Raw genomic sequence first — 21,452 nt, forward strand, 5'->3', positions numbered from 1 at the left:
CAGCACACAGAAGATAGGAAGCATTCCATAGCTCCATACAACAGAGGTGATTGTGTCTCCAAGATTAGCGTGTTAAAGAGAAGATCCACATATGCTCTCTCCCCTGCAAGCTGGAAGGGGTGCTCAGCTACCAGTATAGTGACATCTCCTCTTCCTTCAGACCATACAGGATGTGCTCAGTGGGAGGGAACAGGGACTAGATGGAGACACACTTCATCCAACCTCCTGCCCCGCAGAGATTCTGAAGTAAGACAGTCCCAGGTTATTCATCCCACAGAACTCCATCTGTAGTGAGGGTCCCTCTTTCGGAAAGGTGGGGCAAGGAAGTCTGGAATCATGTGCTACCAGGGGTACACATGTTTGTGGAGGGGATGTGGGTGTGGGCATAGAGTTGCTGGGGAAGCATAAGCCCCCCTCGTCCATGGACTTGGCCTCCTGTAGATCGCCTACAATCCATTAAGATCCGACCCGGGGGATGGGCAGGATTTCTAGGCAGTCCCTGTGACACATTCTGCACTGGGAACAAGGCCTGGGGAGACAAATCCCACCCAGTTAAAGTAGTAGGGAGAAACTCTCCAAGGACAGACAGAGTCCTTCCGCCCTCAGCCTCTGCCCCTTACCCCTGATTTGTCCCATGGGTGAGGTCAATTTGAGCCCCTGCCATATGGATCGGGTTTACTGGCCCAACTCCAGAGAGCTATCTGGCAGTTTGGTTGGGTATCGTCTAACTGTTGCTTTTTCCTTTTTGTCCGGTTATACACATGTTCCTAACACAGCCCAATTAAAAGCCAATTGCTGTTTCAGTATGCAGCTTCTCAGGGCTAACACTCAGCATCCACGGCAGGTAGAATGGTGTTTAACTGAGAATCCTGCAGCTTAGAATCATAGAATCATAGAATATCAGGGTTGGAAGGGACCCCAGAAGGTCATCTAGTCCAACCCCCTGCTCGAAGCAGGACCAATTCCCAGTTAAATCATCCCAGCCAGGGCTTTGTCAAGCCTGACCTTAAAAACCTCTAAGGAAGGAGATTCTACCACCTCCCTAGGTAACGCATTCCAGTGTTTCACCACCCTCTTAGTGAAAAAGTTTTTCCTAATATCCAATCTAAACCTCCCCCACTGCAACTTGAGACCATTACTCCTCGTTCTGTCATCTGCTACCATTGAGAACAGTCTAGAGCCATCCTCTTTGGAACCCCCTTTCAGGTAGTTGAAAGCAGCTATCAAATCCCCCCTCATTCTTCTCTTCTGCAGGCTAAACAATCCCAGCTCCCCCAGCCTCTCCTCATAACTCAATGTGTTCCAGTCCCCTAATCATTTTTGTTGCCCTTCGCTGGACTCTCTCCAATTTATCCACATCCTTCTTGAAGTGTGGGGCCCAAAACTGGACACAGTACTCCAGAAGAGGCCTCACCAATGTCGAATAGAGGGGAACGATCACGTCCCTCGATCTGCTCGCTATGCCCCTACTTATACATCCCAAAATGCCATTGGCCTTCTTGGCAACAAGGGCACACTGCTGACTCATATCCAGCTTCTCGTCCACTGTCACCCCTAGGTCCTTTTCTGCAGAACTGCTGCCTAGCCATTCGGTCCCTAGTCTGTAGCTGTGCATTGGGTTCTTCCGTCCTAAGTGCAGGACCCTGCACTTATCCTTGTTGAACCTCATCAGATTTCTTTTGGCCCAATCCTCCAATTTGTCTAGGTCCTTCTGTATCCTATCCCTCCCCTCCAGCGTATCTACCACTCCTCCCAGTTTAGTATCATCCGCAAATTTGCTGAGAGTGCAATCCACACCATCCTCCAGATTGTTTATGAAGATATTGAACAAAACCGGCCCCAGGACCGACCCTTGGGGTACTCCACTTGATACCGGCTGCCAACTAGACATGGAGCCATTGATCACTACCCGTTGAGCCCGACAATCTAGCCAGCTTTCTACCCACCTTATAGTGCATTCATCCAGCCCATACTTCCTTAACTTGCTGACAAGAATACTGTGGGAGACCGTGTCAAAAGCTTTGCTAAAGTCAAGAAACAATACATCCACTGCTTTCCCTTCATCCACAGAACCAGTAATCTCATCATAAAAGGCGATTAGATTAGTCAGGCATGACCTTCCCTTGGTGAATCCATGCTGGCTGTTCCTGATCACTTTCCTCTCATGCAAGTGCTTCAGGATTGATTCTTTGAGGATCTGCTCCATGATTTTTGCAGGGACTGAGGTGAGGCTGACTGGCCTGTAGTTCCCAGGATCCTCCTTCTTCCCTTTTTTAAAGATTGGCACTACATTAGCCTTTTTCCAGTCATCCGGGACTTCCCCGGTTCGCCACGAGTTTTCAAAGATAATGGCCAATGGCTCTGCAATCACAGCCGCCAATTCCTTCAGCACTCTCGGATGTAACTCGTCCGGCCCCATGGACTTGTGCACGTCCAGCTTTTCTAAATAGTCCCTAACCACCTCTATCTCCACAGAGGGCTGGCCATCTGTTCCCCATTTTGTGATGCCCAGCGCAGCAGTCTGGGAGCTGACCTTGTTAGTGAAAACAGAGGCAAAAAAAGCATTGAGTACATTAGCTTTTTCCACATCCTCTGTCACTAGGTTGCCTCCCTCATTCAGTAAGGGGCCCACACATTCCTTGGCTTTCTTCTTGTTGCCAACATACCTGAAGAAACCCTTCTTGTTACTCTTGACATCTCTGGCTAGCTGCAGCTCCAGGTGCGATTTGGCCCTCCTGATATCATTCCTACATGCCCGAGCAATATTTTTATACTCTTCCCTGGTCATATGTCCAACCTTCCACTTCTTGTAAGCTTCTTTTTTATGTTTAAGATCCGCTAGGATTTCACCATTAAGCCAAGCTGGTCGCCTGCCATATTTACTATTCTTTCGACTCATTGGGATGGTTTGTCCCTGTAACCTCAACAGGGATTCCTTGAAATACAGCCAGCTCTCCTGGACTCCTTTCCCCTTCAAGTTAGTCCCCCAGGGGATCCTGGCCATCCGTTCCCTGAGGGAGTCGAAGTCTGCTTTCCTGAAGTCCAGGGTCCGTATCCTGCTGCTTACCTTTCTTTCCTGCGTCAGGATCCTGAACTCAACCAACTCATGGTCACTGCCTCCCAGATTCCCATCCACTTTTGCTTCCCCCACTAATTCTACCCGGTTTGTGAGCAGCAGGTCAAGAAAAGCGCCCCCCCTAGTTGGCTCCTCTAGCACTTGCGCCAGGAAATTGTCCCCTACGCTTTCCAAAAACTTCCTGGATTGTCTATGCACCGCTGTATTGCTCTCCCAGCAGATATCAGGAAAATTAAAGTCACCCATGAGAATCAGGGCATGCGATCTAGTAGCTTCCGTGAGCTGCCGGAAGAAAGCCTCATCTACCTCATCCCCCTGGTCCGGTGGTCTATAGCAGACTCCCACCACTACATCACTCTTGTTGCACACACTTCTAAACTTAATCCAGAGACACTCAGGTTTTTCTGCAGTTTCGTACCGGAGCTCTGAGCAGTCATACTGCTCCCTTACATTCAGTGCTACTCCCCCACCTTTTCTGCCCTGCCTGTCCTTCCTGAACAGTTTATAACCATCCATGACAGTACTCCAGTCATGTGAGTTATCCCACCAAGTCTCTGTTATTCTGATCACGTCATAGTTCCTTGACATCACCAGGACCTCCAGTTCTCCCTGCTTGTTTCCAAGGCTTTGTGCATTTGTATATAAGCACTTGAGATAACCTGTTGATCGCCCCTCATTCCCAGTATGAGGCAGGAGCCCTCCCCTCACAGAGGGGCTTGGCTGATCTCACCTGTAAGGCAGGGCTGCTGGAACTGGGGGTGTGGCAGCACTCCCGGGCTTGAAGTGGTTTCTATCATATACAGGATTTGCAGTTTTGTTCAGTGGCTTTCAACACCCCCACTATACAATTGTTCCAATGTCACTGCTGCAAAGTACTATTTTGCAATGTATTTCTGCTTGGTGGAACAAGTTATTCTAAAGACACATTTATTAGTCATACAAATAGGGGTTTGAACCCAAATGTGCACTTCCCAAATTACAGCTCTCTGAATTCTTCATACTTACATAGTTTTTCCCTAGAAAGTTTTAAAAGAACATTTTATGTAAGGATTAGTAGTGATAGAAAAGCTCCATTTATCAAAGCAAGTGAGTTTTATTCTGTTTTAAATTGTATACAGGGGGCAATTCAGTCAAAATCCTTTTTAGTTTTGTATAGTCTGAGGGCTGTCTTTTCTGTACTGGGCTACCACTGAAACAAGTGGGGATGATGCAAAACTTGATGGCCAAGCAAACAATTAAGAAGAAGCACTGTATTATCTCCTCATTTGATGGAATTAAGCATAAAGAAAGATAGTAGTACTTCCATCTTCAGTATCCATCTGCATTCTGATCAGGAAAAAGGATTTGGGAGATTATTGAAACCACAGCAAAATAGTAGGAAGAATAGGAGAGCTCAAACTGTATTAGCAAAGTGATGAATACAGAGAAAAAACAGAATTCATAAATGCAATTTAAAGTGAAATAGTAAAAACTGTGTAATATCAAAAATCATTAACAGAAAATGTTTAGTTCTCAAGTTACAAAATCAATGCATTTTAGAAGTAAATGCACTCTTCTCTGTGAGACCTGAGAGATATGGGGTTTGTGTTTCTACACCAAAAATGTAATGTCATTAAACACCTAAAGCAGAACAGCTCATTCCTCTCCCACAATAGTATTCAACCTTTATATAAAGTTATTGGGACAGCCAGCGTGACAACAGGTGCTGAAATGCCACTTGGGTGCAGGCCACATCCAGCTCAACATCTCCTTTATGTCAAAGATATGGGACACCATCTCCCAGCTTTCTCACTGCCTGATCAAAATGAGCACCTGGGGGAAGAGCAGCTGGCTAAAGCAGAACCCAGGCAAGACCAGTAAAAGATTGAAACACTTAGAAGAACTTACCTCCCTCTAATACTGTGATATATACTAGCTCCCAATTACTTAAGGTGGGATCCACCAAGGTACTTAGGTGCCTATGTCCCATTTTCAGGCACCACTGCAATCCACAACACTGCTGCTTGGCTGCCACCTAACCCGTTAGGTGCCTAAACTCACTCAGCACCTACCTTTTTTCCTTTGGGCATGCCCACGGCAGCCTCCCTCTAGATTACCAGGCACTTATCCGCTGCCTGAGCATGCACACTATTGCCTCATGATAGGCATCCAGATGCCTCTCTCCCACGTAAGCCCCAGAGTGATTCTCAAACTGGGAAAGATAGGTCTGGAGCTGCCCAAGTTACATGTCGGGGAGGGGTCATAGAATCATAGAATATCAGGGTTGGAAGGGACCTCAGGAGGTCATCTAGTCCAACCCCCTGCTCAAAAGCAGGACCCATACCCAATTAAATCATCCCAGCCAGGGCTTTGTCAAGCCTGACCTTAAAAACTTCTAAGGAAGGAAAGTCCACCACCTCCCTAGGCAACGCATTCCAGTGTTTCACCACCCTCCTAGTGAAAAAGTTTTTCCTAATATCCAACCTAAACCTCCCCCACTGCAACTTGAGACCATTACTCCTTGTCCTGTCCTCTTCCACCACTGAGAATAGTCTAGAACCATCCTCTCTGGAACTAACTCTCAGGTAGTTGAAAGCAGCTATCAAATCCCCCCTCATTCTTCTCTTCTGCAGGCTAAACAATCCCAGTTCCCTCAGCCTCTCCTCATAAGTCATGTGTTCCAGACCCCTAATCATTTTTGTTGCCCTTCGCTGGACTCTCTCCAATTTATCCACATCCTTCTTGTAGTGTGGGGCCCAAAACTGGACACAGTACTCCAGATGAGGCCTCACCAATGTCGAATAGAGGGGAACGATCACGTCCCTCTATCTGCTCGCTATGCCCCTACTTATACATCCCAAAATGCCATTGGCCTTCTTGGCAACAAGGGCACACTGCTGGCTCATAACCAGCTTCTCGTCCACTGTCACCCCTAGGTCCTTTTCTGCAGAACTGCTGCCTAGCCATTCGGTCCCTAGTCTGTAGCTGTGCATTGGGTTCTTCCGTCCTAAGTGCAGGACCCTGCACTTATCCTTATTGAACCTCATCAGATTTCTTTTGGCCCAATCCTCCAATTTGTCTAGGTCCCTCTGTATCCTATCCCTGCCCTCCAGCGTATCTACCACTCCTCCCAGTTTAGTATCATCCGCAAATTTGCTGAGAGTGCAATCCACACCATCCTCCAGATTGTTTATGAAGATATTGAACAAAACCGGCCCCAGGACCGACCCCTGGGGCACTCCACTTGACACCGGCTGCCAACTAGACATGGAGCCATTGATCACTACCCGTTGAGCCCGACAATCTAGCCAACTTTCTACCCACCTTATAGTGCATTCATCCAGCCCATACTTCTTTAACTTGCTGACAAGAATACTGTGGGTCCTGATCCAGTAGGCAGTCTCTGAGCACACATATGTGATCGGGCCCTCAGGCTAGTTCACACAAAACGGGAAGCAGGTGGCCCTCCCTCATGGTCTTTAGCTTAGTGGATAGGGTACTCACCCAGCACTTGGGAGAACCCTGGTTCAAGTCCTCCTGTGGGGGGAAAAGGGATTTGAACAAGGGATCAGCCACCTCTCGAAGAGGTGGATTTACTAGAGTGATGGAAAAAACCCTTCCATTGCTGTAGTAAATGTCTACAGTACAGTGGCATAGCTGCAGCTGTGATGCTGTAGCAGTTGTAATGTAGACATACCGAGGCCTGGTCTAGACTAGGAAATTAGATCGGCTTAACTACACTGCTCAGGGGTATGGATTTTTCACACTGCTGAGCAATGTAGTTAAACAGACTTCATTGTCTACCATAGACCAGCAACTGTTTTAGGCAAAGGGTAGTAAACGTATAGAATAATTTACCAAGGAAAGCTACTTAACAAAACAAAAACAAAAAAAAGATGGAGATAAACACCAGGGAGTGAGTTTTAAAAGGTGACTAGTATCAAAATTCTCAAGATGAGTGCCCTAAATGGTATGGGTCCCTCTGCACTCCTCTTGAAATTCAGAGGAGGAGTAAGTGCTCAGTCCTTCTGGGCAGGGGGAGGGAACCGGACTTTTTAGGGTGCCTCAGTGAAGGCATCTACACTGAAAAATGGTGCTTGCGTTTATTTCTGGAGAAGGAGAGGAAGAGGATTAAGAGTCTTGTGAAAAAGCAGGAAGGTGGGATTAAGTGAAAAAACAAACAAACAAAAAAACCAAGGGATGGGATGTTTGGCCTAATAGGTTTTCCTGTTCATTTTATGTTCTCTCGCACTGATGCACATTTTGGGTTGCCGTGTTACACTGCACTAGGTGAAGCTTGCTCTCTCTGTTTTCAAAAAAACTTTGAAGTGATGTAGATAAGAGAACATGACACTTTGCTTGCTGAGGTGATACTGGAGTAGTTGTTTAAGACACCCTTCTCGAGTTATAGTTGTGAAGGCGCTTCACCTACAGTTGCAAAGCCAGTATAATACTGTTTTAGACATTATTTATGTTGGCACGCCTTAGGCAAATATTTGAATGCAGTGGTGCTCACATGGCAAAGTGCTGTTAGTGATAAATGTAGTTGATTGTAGCGAATTACTGAAATGTTTCAGTTTGAGAATAATTGTAGGGTCTGATGTTAAGGTTTATATATTTACAGTATAAATACCTTTATTTTTCTAGAGGAATAAATAACCTTCCTTCTATGGAACAGATGCAGCATTGCTCAGCACAGCTGCATTTTCATTGCATTACACAGAGGAAACATTTGCTGCTCACCTGTAAATAAAACTCACGTTGCAGTGGTTATCACATACAGAGAAAAGCCTTGTTTTTGGCCAAAGGACATTTTCATCAACATTAGAGCCCCCTGGAAATAAGTTTATAGTGGTAAAGCTCAATATAAATATCCACGAGCAGCAAATATACTTCTTCTGCAGTCTGAGGCTGCAGAATGGTTACATAATTTTAACTGCTATTTGTTATCTAAAGAGTTAAACAATTGGCGATGGTGGGGGGAAGGAGGTAGGAGGAACGGAATCAATCAAAAAGCCACTGCAGTAACTGTTTATGTAAATCAGCATATACCCCGGAATAAATCTTGCTTTTTGCCGCAGATTGAGATCTGCTACTGCCAGAACAAATCAGGGGAGCAGAAAGTCCATGCTAATTTGCTATATTGTAATGGTCTCAAACATAGTATTACTTAGGAGATTTGTAACAGATTGCAGAAGCCTCCTTTACTGGCACTCTGGTTCAAATCCAGCCCTGGCCAGCTATGGCTTAAAGTCATTACTGTCTATGTAAAGGCTGTTTGAGGGCCTGTGTGTCATGGGTTGGTAATTTTGCTATTTATCACAGAAACCACCACCATCATTAGATTAGAAGCTCTTTGAGGCAGAGGCATATCTGTACAGCACCTAGCACAATAGGGCCCTGGACCATGACTGGGGCCCTTAGGCGCTACCTCATTACTGTTTATATTTGTATCCTGGTTGGCCAGGTCATTTTCCCGTGTTTCACATTGTCACCAATTAATGGATATAAGGAAGGCAGAAGTACATCTTCCTGGAGCCTCATCCATTTGTTTTAGCCAGGCCATATTCAGCTCTTTGTGCTGCATGGCTTTTAAAATCCTCAGAAGCTAAAAGGCAGAAGTTTCAAAACAGCTCTACTTTTAGCAACTGAGCAGCAGTGACACAATCTCCTTATGATGTTTCTCAGTGTATACTACGCAACCTATTTCTCAAGACTTTCACTTCATATAGGAAAGTATCTTCCTTCCTCCCCCCATTACATCTCACAAAAATTCATTAATATTTTCTAGGTTATTTCATGATTTTTCAACAATATCATTAAGTATTTCCTAACTACTTCTTCCCCTCGCTGACATGGTCCCTTGCAATTGGTCTATATACCACAATCAGTAGTCACTATGGGCTGGCCATTTGATGGCCTATGAGAAATGAGTTTGAGGTCTCAATCCGTTTCATAGTTGGCACTTACCTATTTTGCCCAAGAAAAAGGAATACTCATGCCGCTTGCCCCATATAGTATTACATGCATTTCCCCTAAGTCCCTTACACTAGAGTAACCTCTTTGATTTCAGGGGAGTCACTCTTGTTATCAGAATCAGACAATGGCTTTTTAGGAATTCACCTCTGCCTGTTTGTTTTCTTCTGCCTTTATCATATAGGATTGGGAAGCTCTTGGCATACAATCATGTTTCTTTAGGAATATAAGTTTGCTGATTTGTCTTGAAATAATAGCAATAGCTGGATTATAGGTAAACTCCTGGTTCCATTGAAGCCCATGGCAAGACTTCCATGGACTTCAAAGTAGGGCCAGCATTTCATTCTAGGTACTGAAGACACTTCCTCACAATAACTCCAACCTCATTGCAGGTGGTTTCTCTTCACAGTAGCAATAAACACCTCCCTTCCCTGCCTATTCTGCAGCTTCTACTGGGCACTATGGGGGCTTATATATTATTGACCCTGGTGGGGTTTCACAAAGGGACTTCAATGTTGCAATGTGGAGCATCACACTGTCTAATTTTTAGGTGCCTAGAAAATCCAGAAACCACAAAGCCAAGGTAGGTGCCTAGATTCCTATGCAACGAATGGGGCAGACAGGCACCTCAGAATACGATCCACAAAACACCGCAGGGTAGGTGGGGAGCCACCTAAACTAGACAACAGGAGATGCCGACAATATGGGTGTGTCCTAAATCCTTCCCCTTTCTCACACATAGGCATCTAAATCCAGACTATAGGGAGGCACCTACATCAGATTAGCTATGCTTGAAGAGACACCTGCGGCCTGGAGTCAAACGCCTTAGGCACCTCTTGCAGGAATGAGATAGGAGCCTGTCGCTCCCGACACAAAACGATAGAGGAGTCACTGCTGCCTGTGGTGCCCACCTTATAACATTTAGCCTAGTGGTCTGAACCCTCACCTGGGATGTGGGAGACCCAGATTCAATTGCCCCCTCCCTGCCAAAGGAGGATAAATGATTTGAACAGGGTCTCTGCGCCCCTCAGAAGAGTTCTCTACCCTCTGAACCATGGGATATTCCCATGTGGGGCTCCCTCAGTCTCTCCAGTTGATGCTGTTCACTCTGGATAAACAACAAAAGAGTAATTAGACTGGGGGACTGGATCCAGGGTCTGCCAACTCTGGGAACCGTAACCAGTGGGCTACAGGCATTCCCTCGCTCTCTAGCCCAATGTCAGTGAGCACCTACCGGATCAGGCCCCACAGATGACTTAGGAGGCTGAATGTCTGTTTCCCCCCACTCTGTGGTTTGCTCCCTGGCATAGGCAGGAATTAATTGACCAGAGGCCTAGAGGGAGGCAGCAGGGCGCATGCCCAGAGGCAGAAACATAGGCTCCTAGGGAATTTTTATCCTGAAAAACTTAGGCACTGAGTGAGTTTAGATGCCTGCAGGGTCTGGTGGGAGTTTTGTGGATTGCTGTAGAACCAAAAAATGTACTCAGGCACCTAAGTACTTTCATGGAGCCGATCCCTGTGATTTCCTGGAAAAGGGGTCTTGAAGGCATTCTGACCAGTATTCTTCAATGTGCAACACACAAGTTTCTAGCTGCTGATGTACAGTTTATTTCCTGTTTGCAATACACACTGCGTGTAGCTGCCAGCCCCCAGAGCAACAAAACTCTAAAGTTCTGAATGCTCACGGGTTCTAATTAACTGTGATACAGAAGTTAGGTTCTGAGGCCAGCTTGTTATATCATGAGAGCCATTCTTCCTCCTTCACCCATATTATATAGATATATAGATAATAAATGCAATTAAATAAGATGGGTGAAGGAGGAAGATTGGCTTTCATGATATATTTCAGAATAGCAACCATGTTAGTCTGTATCCACAAAAAGAAAAGGAGTACTTGTGGCACCTTAGAGACTAACAAATTTATTTGAGCATAAGCTTTCGTGAGCTACAGCTCACTTCATCGGATGCATTCAATGGAAAATACAGTGGGGAGATTTATATACACAGAGAACATGAAACAATGGGTGTTACCATACACACTGTAAGGAGAGTGATCATTTAAGATGAGCTAATACCAGCAGGAGAGCCGGGGGGGGGGAAGGGGGAGGGGGAGAAGAAAATCTTTTGTAGTGATAATCAAGGTGGGCCATTTCCAGCAGTTGACAAGAACGTCTGAGGAACAGTGGGGGGGGGGGGGAATAAACATGGGGAAATAGTTTTACTTTGTGTAATGACCCATCCACTCCCAGTCTCTATTCAAGCCTAAATTAATTGTATCCAGTTTGCAAATTAATTCCAATTCAGCAGTCTCTCATTGGAGTCTGTTTTTGAAGTCTTTTTGTTGTAATATTGCCAATTTTAGGTCTGTAATCGAGTGACGAGAGAGATTGAAGTGTTCTCCGACTGGTTTTTGAATGTTATAATTCTTGACGTCTGATTTGTGTCCATTTATTCTTTTACGTAGAGACTGTCCAGTTTGACCAATGTACGTGGCAGAGGGGCATTGCTGGCACATGATGACATCTATCACATTGGTAGATGTGCAGGTAAACGAGCCTCTGATAGAGTGGCTGATGTGATGTGACCTAAAAGTGGCAATTCTTCAACAAAGAAAAACTTCAAAAACAGACTCCAATGAGAGACTGCTGAATTGGAATTAATTTGCAAACTGGATACAACTAACTTAGGCTTGAATAAAGACTGGGAGTGGATGGGTCATTACACAAAGTAAAACTATTTCCCCATGTTTATTTCCGCCCCCCCCCCTCTCCCCCCACCGCTCTTCCTCAAACGTTCTCGTCAACTGCTGGAAACAGCCCACCTTGATTATCACTACAAAAGGTTTCCCTCCCCTCCCCCTGCTCTCCTGCTGGTAATAGCTCACCTTACCTGATCACTTTCCTTACAGTGTGTATGGTAACACCCATTGTTTCATATTCTCTGTGTATATAAATCTCCCCACTGTATTTTTCCACTGAACGCATCCGATGAAGTGAGCTATAGCTCATGAAAGCTTATGCTCAAATAAATTTGTTAGTCTCTAAGGTGCCACAAGTCCTCCTTTTCTTCTCATGATATAACATCACATCATCATCACAACAACCCAGCCATCATACTCTGCCTCCTGCTACATGAGGGACACTAGTTGTAGGCCATGGTATGATATTTTATTTTAACAAAGGATTCTATATTTGGTCTCCTTTATTACTGTACCTTGGAGTCCCTCCACTTCTTTCAGAAGTTTACCAATTCCTTCCAATCATTTATAAATGAGCTATTCTTATAACAGCGGGAACAGCTCAGGACAAGCATTTCCTGCTTGTGGAGTGAATATGTTATATAGGACATAACTGTTAGAGTCTTTGTACTGAGTAATCATGTGGGTTTAAAGGTGGTCTAAATGAATACAATTCAACAATACTCAACAAAATGTTTAAAATTAAATGCAGAAGATTGTTTGAACTTGTTATTTTGTAACTGTAGGATTTACCATATCCTGTGCCAAGACCAATGCGATGACCACTGTTGGAAGCTGGGTAATTCCTGAAGCTTCTCAGAAAAGGCACTACAGATAAATAAGAGACATAAAACATCTATCCACTCCCACGATTTTAATGAGACAGGATTAGGCTCATGTTGTGCATTGTGTGTGTGTGTGTGTGTGTGTGTGTGTGTGTGTGTGTGTGTAGGAAGGGGGAGTTTGAAGGCAGGAGAAAGCTAGAGGCTTCTTGCTTAACCCCTGTGGAGTTTAGTATAAGCCCTTAATTTGCATAGATATTAAAAATAGGTGATTAATGACCATGTATATTTAAAAGCCAGGCAAGTTTTTGCCAAGCACAGGAAGTACATTCAAATAATATACTTGTTGCCACTTTAAACTATAATGAAAGCCATCTTAAGTGCCTACTCATAGAATCACAGACATATTCAAGGGATTTACAAATAAATTGCTTAATGGACATTCTCTCCTAATAAAGGTACAACAGAATTGTTCTGCTTGGACTGAATTCCTCTCTGGTTTAACTCCATCATCAAATGTAATTATTCTCTATCATATTGCGGATATGATGTGTTTTGGATGACTTCTCAGGACAGAAAGTTGTCTAATAAGGGTAGTTATTAATACAAAGTTCCACCGTCTGTTCATAGCTGGAGATTCTTATCGAAGATCTTGATCTAAGAGTCCATACTTCATTTGCTAGGGGGCAGGGATTTTAAGTTCAACGTTGTTAAAAGTTGTCATCTACAAGTAAGAGATTCATGTTTTTGTACAACTCTGTAGTATGATTATTCCACTACACTGAAAGGTTTGCTAGTTTTAAACTCCAAGAAATCCTTAAAAGCTTGCAACGACAACTGATTTTCTAGGTTTTGAAGAGAACGTTTAATATATTATTTTGTTTTTTTAGGAAAACAACGTTTTTCAAAGCAGTCTCGTTGACATTTTTGTTTTTTGTGAAACACTTTAGTGCCTTTTTGATTTTTAAAAGAATATTTTTTCTTGATAAAGTTATTGAAAATCCAGATTTTAGTAAACAAAAAAATTCAATAACCATTTTGATAAAAAGAGATTAAACATGATATTGCTCAAGAAAAACAAACAAACCAGGTTCATTCCAAACACTCCCATAATAAAAACAACTTTAAGATTATTCACAAAGGTAGCTTTTCAATTTTTGGAACAAGTCTACTTAGAAATCTTTAATTCCAAGCTTGCTGCCATTTGCCAGCTGGCCTCATGGTCACTGTAGATTTAATATATTGTCCTCAACCTACTTGTAGATTGGTTGTTGATGGAATGGCAGCTACATGGTGTACTGAGTACAATACATGGGCTTGTAATTGAATGCCTAGTTTGTGTGCAGTTACTTTGATTGCATGTACAAAATCAGTTGATTGTGCATGCAAATAAATGTAATTAGCCATATGCATGCATAATCATGGAAGTTAGATGTGTAATTCCGTTCATTAATAAACAACAACAACAACAACAAAAGTGTTCCTTTCCAAGCCAATAGCGAAAGAAAACTTAATTTGCTGAAAATACCAGTGTGGCAGGATAGTGTGTTTTTCCACTCACACAAATTCTCTCATCATGGAAAAGTTAATCATCAGTAAAAAGGGAGAACAAGAGAGGACCTCAGGTGCTCAAGAGTTTACCAGTGGGATTAGGAACCTTTCACCTCTAGATAGCTCGTTCAAATCTAGCCCAGGTCAGTAGAAACCAAAAGTGGTTAACAATTAATATATGGTGGGCCTCGTCCAGTTATCAGTACATACTTGTTCATTATTACAACTGCACCAGTACAGTTGGTTCTAAGTAGCTCAGATGCCAAGGACAGAATGGGTATAGAGACTCACCCCCTCTATCATCCAGCTATACCACAGTGCTGAAGAGCCTTCTATTACCACTGCCTGATCTCTACCTGCTTGAAGGATAAAATAAGGAGTTTAATTGTCCAATGAATTGACACTGTTAGCAATTACTGCCCCTGGAATTCAAGAGAAGAGAACAGTCCAACAGAAGATGCAACTATCTAGTAAATCATTCTTTCCTAACCCTACCAAGATGTGTGAGATAGTACCCATTTTTTCCCCCGGAGACCAGTTAAGCTGGCACTTCCACAGCTGCAAGGACTGTTAAAATTCTTTCTAGCAGTACAGAGGAGATGAGATGATGATGGTTGGAGATAACAGGCAATTCATTTGCTTGTGGTAAAACAATTCAAGGACTGAGAATGTACAATCAGATCAAAGTTCTATACTGTACTTTGGGTTTATAATCCTAGGTCCAATAGTATTTGTTGGTAAACAATAAAAATGTAATCATTATAAGCCAACTATAAATCAGTGGCAAGGTTTAAATTTTGCGACACAACAAGGAAGGTTCAAACTAGGAACCTAGGAATCACTGCTGTGATTATATAAGACAGCAAGAGGGACATGGAATTTTTTAAAAGTCTTCTTACGGACACAAGCAAGAGAACATCAACCTGTTGATTGCTCTAATGTTTCACATAGCAGGAGAGCACAGGAATAAGTGAACTAGTATATTTGCCCATCTCTTTTCTATAGAACTATTAAGAGACTGAATTTGCAATAATCAGCATATCTCGCACCATATGTCAAACAAAATGGATTAAAACCCATAATTAAGGAATATACATCTCAATCTCCCTCTCTCACTCCCACCACCACCACCACCACACACACACACGACATTAAAAAAATGTCAAGGCTGCAAAGCCAAGCACTCAGAGGTTAGGAAATGCCAGAATTAATTTGCCTGTGCACCTTAATTTGGTCCTTTTGTGAATATGCATTATGATACAGTCTTTAATCACTTTGTTCCCCCACACAGGACCCTTGCCTCATTCCATGCACCAGATGGACAGCGCTCACTTAATGAGCAGCTACTCAATATTTTGTTTTCTCCTCGTTGTCCAACGTGTGGCCCTGTTCCTTGTTTACTGCATGCTATTTAAACCCAGTTATTAATTTCCAGATGAGTTTTTCTATGGTGCTCGTCGCAAACTGATAGCAGTAGTAAGTTGTTATCCTCTCTCGACCAGCACTAGACACTGGGTTTCACAGATATATGCTGACAGCAGAGGAGTTTTGAGACTCAGAGATCTTGAATTCCATTCCAGGCTCTAGAGGGGAGTTTGCTCTACTGAGCACAGACTCTTCTGCCCATTTCCTTTCAAGCATGGCCGCTTTGTGCCCAGACCCAGTCCTGTCTCTTTCCCACCCCTGGCATCTCATCCCATTCCTGTTCTCCTCACTTAAACGACTGCAATCTTCATTCCTCAGGCTTCTTATCCCAGCCCCAGCCTCTTTGTCTTGCAAGTCCTAATGTCAATTCTCTGGACTCCCCGTCCCAGTTTTCTTGCCCAGCCAGTCCTGTTCCCCCACATTGCATGGCTCATCATCCAAGCCATCTCTCCCCCATCCTGGCTTCCAGTCACCCCAGCCGCTGTTTCACCCCCACAAGGGTGTGGAGGGAGGGAGGGTAGGGTGCACACTCTGACCCAGCAGAAGTTAGTCCAGGCGTGGGTCTGTATTACCTTTTCTAGGTAGTTCACTTCCTGCCCTCCTGGGGTTCTTAAAAACCATCTAAATCTACTCAAAGATTCAGAGAGTCTTCTCTTTTTGATACACTGCCATAAGAGATTATACTTTTAGACAGGATGACACTGTTCACTTTAACAGTGCAACAATTTAAGAACCCCTGCAGGCTGTTCCTGTGCCTTAGTGATCAATCCAGATCACATGCAGTTCATGAATGAGATGCGATAACATTCCTCGTTTCTTTGTGATCCTCAGATGTGGATCCAAGTACAGACTTGATGATGGCGCTTTCCCTCCGCCATCGCACATTTATTCAAATAGCTCTCTTGCAAGACGAGAGTGGAAAAAGTGGGTCATGCACTTTGCCATAGTGAGCTGGCATCTGTAAATGTCTCTTAAAAGGATCAGTGAGAGGTGGAGGACTTGTGGTCCCATCTAATGTTGTAAAGCTGCCTGTGACAGGGCGCAGGGGTTCTCTCAGTTCAGCCCCTTGTGTACTGGGTCCTAACTCTAGCTTCTCCTTCCCTCTGTACAGAGGATGGGATGTGACACAGGGTGCTGGACAGACAGGAGGAGGATGGCTGGAAGAAGGCAGGCCCATTCTCCAGGCTGCAGTTCTTTGTTAGTGATTTCAGTTATCTTGTTTTGATTTGCACGTAAAACAGACGCTCTCCAGCTGTACATACCTATTGCGGTTTGGCCTCTGCTCAGACATCCCACTTGCACGGCACTTTAATAGGAGGTTTTTTACTTTGAAGATTCAGATTACATCGTCACCTCAGCTGTTGGCTGTTCCTACTGGCTTGCAGAACTGGCATGAACTGTCAGGGCCCAGGAATACTTCATCATCACATGCAATGTGTTGTTTTTAAATTGATCATTTTGTTTTACATGGCCAGTTGCTGTTGGCCGAGGTAGGGGTTTATGTGAAACACACCAATCCCACACTGCAATGATTAGAGCTAGCGTCATTTCTTTTTACTTGCTTCCATTTCCATACTAGCCTGGGTGGAAAACTGCCTGGACTGCAAAACCTCAGAGCAGCAGGTCAGGGACAGGTTCTTCTTTCCTCCAGCATCCCGGAAGCATCCTTTTATGGAGCTCAGCTATTCATAATGCTGGGCCCCAGAGATTATATTTGACATTTTATGGGTTTATTTGGCTGATGTAAGCGGATCACTTTAACACTGAAGCACAATAAAGTAAGTCACTGATCAACAGAAGGGGAAGGCTCAATGATCTGATCATCTTCCTTGGATTATGCAGGCTTCCTGGAATCAAAGGTTCCAATCCTAGTCAGAGGCCACTCCAGCTATAGGCAAACAAAGTAGCTGCCTAGGTCGTCAGATTTCTGGGCAACTGCCTCTGGTGGCAGATATGGTCCAGCAGCCGTACCCTGACAAAGAGGTGGCTGGGCCAAACTTGAGAGGCACTGCAGCCCCGTCCACCAGGTTGCAACACTACTCGCTCACATTTGGCTTAGCTGCCCCTCCATCATGACAGAAACGTGGCTGGGCCAAATCTGCTGCTCTAGGCCTAGGAGGAAGGCCCACTAAAGTTTTGTCTAGAATAGCAGATTGTTTTGAGTGGCCTCTGGTCCTAGCTGGGTTGATTCAGCTCTTTGTCAGATGGATAGATTGGGTGCCACAAAGTTCACGGTGTGATGGTCCTTCAGAAGAAATCTCTACTCACACTACTACCTTATTGCCTAAATAGGTCCATTCGTTTCATTATGACTACTCAACAGGAGTCATAGCAGTCCAAAATGAGGTCCTGTATATCCTGCAGGGATATTAATGATCCCATGACACAATGCCCTTAGCCAGAATTCCTCCCTCCCCCTTCCCAGGTACACTGCTGTGTGAGCTGGGCACCTGTTGGCTGCATTTTAGTTATGCTACTTGCATAGAGTATGAGCAGTGCTTTGAGATCCATAAAAAAAATGTTAAAAAAAATCACACCAACAAAATGCAAACTACTGTTACCAATGGCTTGCAGAACTGGCATGAACTGTCAGGGCCCAGGAATACTTCATCGTCACGTGCAATGTGCTGTTTTTAAATTGATCATTTTGTTTACATTGCCAGTGGTGGCAAAAAGCAGCCGTGATTCCCAGTTTGTTACTACTTCTTCCCAGGTGTAGATATGAAATTTTAGACACCTCCCTCTCCCCTTTGCAGAGCAAACACAGCATTTGTAGGGATAAAGCTCTGCTTATGTACGATTCTGAGGAATGCCAACTTGAAAATCTGGCAGAGGAAAACTTTAAAAGCTAATTTTTATCTTTCCTAGGGATCTAATCTATATTTTGAGTGTTCAGAAACTTCAGAATGTATTTTCATCCCACATGTTAATTACGGTACAACAATCCTCTTAGCACTGGAACATTTTGTTAGAGCTTTAAATTGGGTTATGTACATTATTTGTAGTTCTGGCAGTGAGTTTCTCTTCTGCCCAGAAGGACAGTTGTTGCAAGATGGTAACAATCAGTGCAGATAATCAACTGAAGGGATTGTTTGAAATGTTATTTTACCTCAGGGATGCACTACAAGTTTAACAAGATATTACGGCATTTTGAAAACACCGTTGTTTTCAATTGTTCTGGGATACCAAAACTTTCATTTTACTTTTTAAAGAAAAAAAAAAACCTTGAGACAAACAGTGAATTTAAAAGATGGGAGCCCTTTCCTATGACTCAGTCCAACTCCCATGGACTTCAGCAAGAACTTGATTCAGAGGAACCATCCTTCGCTATCTCCAGGTTAGACCCTGACAGCTACTGAGCATCTGTAACTCCCATTGCCTGCCGTGGGAGCAGCAGGTTCTCAACATTTCATTCTGTATACCCAGTTATGTTTGTCTCAGGAAAAGCACTAAAGGGAAAGAGATACACAAGACAGTGTCATGAAAACACGAGTGCTGCCTTTAATACTGTAATAAAGAGCTCAGTAACTCTCCAACTACAAACACCGCTGTAGACACAAGAAAAGCAACATTTTCATGTCTAATCAGAAACATGGACCGAACTCCCTTTTAAGAAGCCAAAATTGATTAAAAGTCATAATTCCATGCCGATTTCAGAGGGGAAATCTGCTTAAACAAACCAAACCAAAACCCTGTAGTATAATACGATCCTTAGAATTTAAGAGGCAGGTGTGCAAACAAGACTGCCTCCAAAATATTACTGCTGATATTAAGCTCCGTGCCACAACTGCATTGAAGCCCAGCGCAAAGTCACTTGTTCTGTAGTATGCAATACATAAAACACATTTTAAAGAGGCATGCAAATAAGTTACGTTTCAAAAAAATCTTGCAGTTACAGGTTCACACAGCATAGAACTCTAAGCCTTCTCTACGTTTCATATTTTTAAAGTCTTGATGTGACTTGCAAAACTTTCTAGTAAGAACAAATATTTTACATTCGTAGTTCTCTCCATATCTGGGCAATTCACCATATTGAAATGAAATCTGTGCTGCTTGGATTTTTCATCCCTACTTTTTTCACAATGGAAAGGCTCACTAGTCATCCTCATATTTTTGCCCATGCATCATTCCAGAAAATACAACCTATCTAAAGAGATTACACAGTGCATCCATTCTTCTTGGTGCAATGTGAAAACACACACCAATCCAGACCAAACCCAAAACAAAATAACCCAATACATAGCTTATATAAAAGCATTAAAGTATTCTATATAACCAGGACCCCAGTCAGCATATTCCTGTTTCATTTTTCATTTTAAAATGAGCGCACGCACACACCCACTTTTTTGTTGTTGTTTAATGTTAGACTAGTAAGGTAGTTAGAGCCCAAATTCTAGTTCTTCACACTATCCCCTTTAAACTAATGAACACCTCATTGGAGAGAGCACACACACACACACACACTTAACTTACCATTTTTTAAGCTGTCTTGTCTCTTCAGCATCATTGTATCTGGTGTCTTGTTTTAAGCAGAGAGAATAGATATAAATGACACTAAAGACAATATCCCTGAGGATCTACCAACCAACATAATTAAAAAAAAATCATCCACAGCAAATGAAAAGGTCGACCAGAAGATTTCTAGTCAGAAATAGAAGTGATCTGATGAGAAGGGGAAGGTTATGTTGCTGAGATATGAGTACTGTGTACAGCTGTTACTCTAGTAATAATTCATCATATAAATATGTAAATCAGAGGAGGAGGAGGAGGGTGTGAGATTGCTGCTTAAATCACGTACAGTCACTCCTTGCCCTTAGGCAGAAAAATAGATCATCCCTACAGAAAGTGTTTCAGAAAATACAGAGTTCAAGTTCTTGCAATTCATAAAAAATGAAGTCATTTAAATATTTCTTCAACACAGAGCGGGCAAATTCACCCCTGGTGTAACTCCATTGATCTAAATGGAATTACACCAGGGATTAATAGAATATAGGTTTCTTTCGGTGTTAAAAAGTGAGGATAAAGAGAGACCAGACACAGCTGATCAATTTGACCAGGATATTAGTGTTGAAACACGTATGCATTGACTTTGCACTTCCAAGTACATTCCCACAAGACTTATACAAAAAGGTGGTTTAATGAACTCTGGCTGCCCCTGTTAAATCCTGGCACTGCTACTGTAACTTGCCAGGAATACTAAATAAATGTCTAAATAATAAATAAACTGAGTAATCAGTTCTTGCAATAGATGTATACTTGCTTCCATACCTGGTTCATCATCCTTAGTTTGCTGAAGGTCAGTATGGTTTGGTGGAGCTTCAGAAGGTCCACAAAATTAGGAGAGGCAGAAAGGAGAGAGTCTGTAGGGGAAAGGGTTGATGGAGTAATGCAGATGGCCAACAGAGAGGAGCTCCATAGATTAGTACAGCATCACCCAAGGATACAAGGATCAGCAGGAGACAGGGAGCTGGGGAAACGGCTAATGCTGAAGTACAGCTGACAAATTTGGGTGGCATCCCAGATGAAGCAAGGAAACCTGGCTATGTTTGGTTGCTTTCATGATTGCATAATTGCATCCAGTGATTCTGTATAAATACCACCTATCACATGTTCATTTTTGACATAATTCCTCTATTTGTTAGGGGAGAGACTGTTACCAAGACAGCCTGGCTGACCCACTTGTGCTTGGTTTTACGAACAGTTGTTTGTTACCTTTTATATTTAAATGTGAAAAGTAAGACACACACCTCAGAAGTAGCCACAAAATGCAGAATAGTTACTATAGGAAACAATTCCATTGAAAATATTCAGATCAACATACAGCTTGAAAAGCCAATAGTGTATACTAAGTACAAATCCTAATAGCTAGGTAATATGCTAACGTTGTGACATCAGCTCCCACTGCATGAAGACAAATTCCATATCC

The 21,452-nt window shown here is 43.2% G+C and overlaps 1 protein-coding gene across 1 annotated transcript in view; it reads right to left on the reverse strand.

Moving 5' to 3' along the window:
• The window catches only part of LOC311527985 (uncharacterized protein), a 32,020-nt gene extending 10,982 nt beyond the window's left edge, over positions 1–21,038 (reverse strand). The window contains exons 1-2 of the mRNA XM_084642504.1: positions 20,795–21,038; positions 20,000–20,045 (exon numbers count right to left, since the gene is read on the reverse strand). Coding sequence (XP_084498630.1) covers positions 20,000–20,045; positions 20,795–20,806 — 58 coding nt within the window. The 5' untranslated portion in view covers positions 20,807–21,038. The remainder of the gene's footprint in view (positions 1–19,999; positions 20,046–20,794) is intronic.
• Between the last annotated feature and the right edge of the window lie 414 nt (positions 21,039–21,452).

Source organism: Lepidochelys olivacea, assembly GCF_965140295.1.
Source record: "Lepidochelys olivacea isolate rLepOli2 genome assembly, chromosome: 10".
NCBI lineage: Eukaryota > Metazoa > Chordata > Testudines > Cheloniidae > Lepidochelys > Lepidochelys olivacea.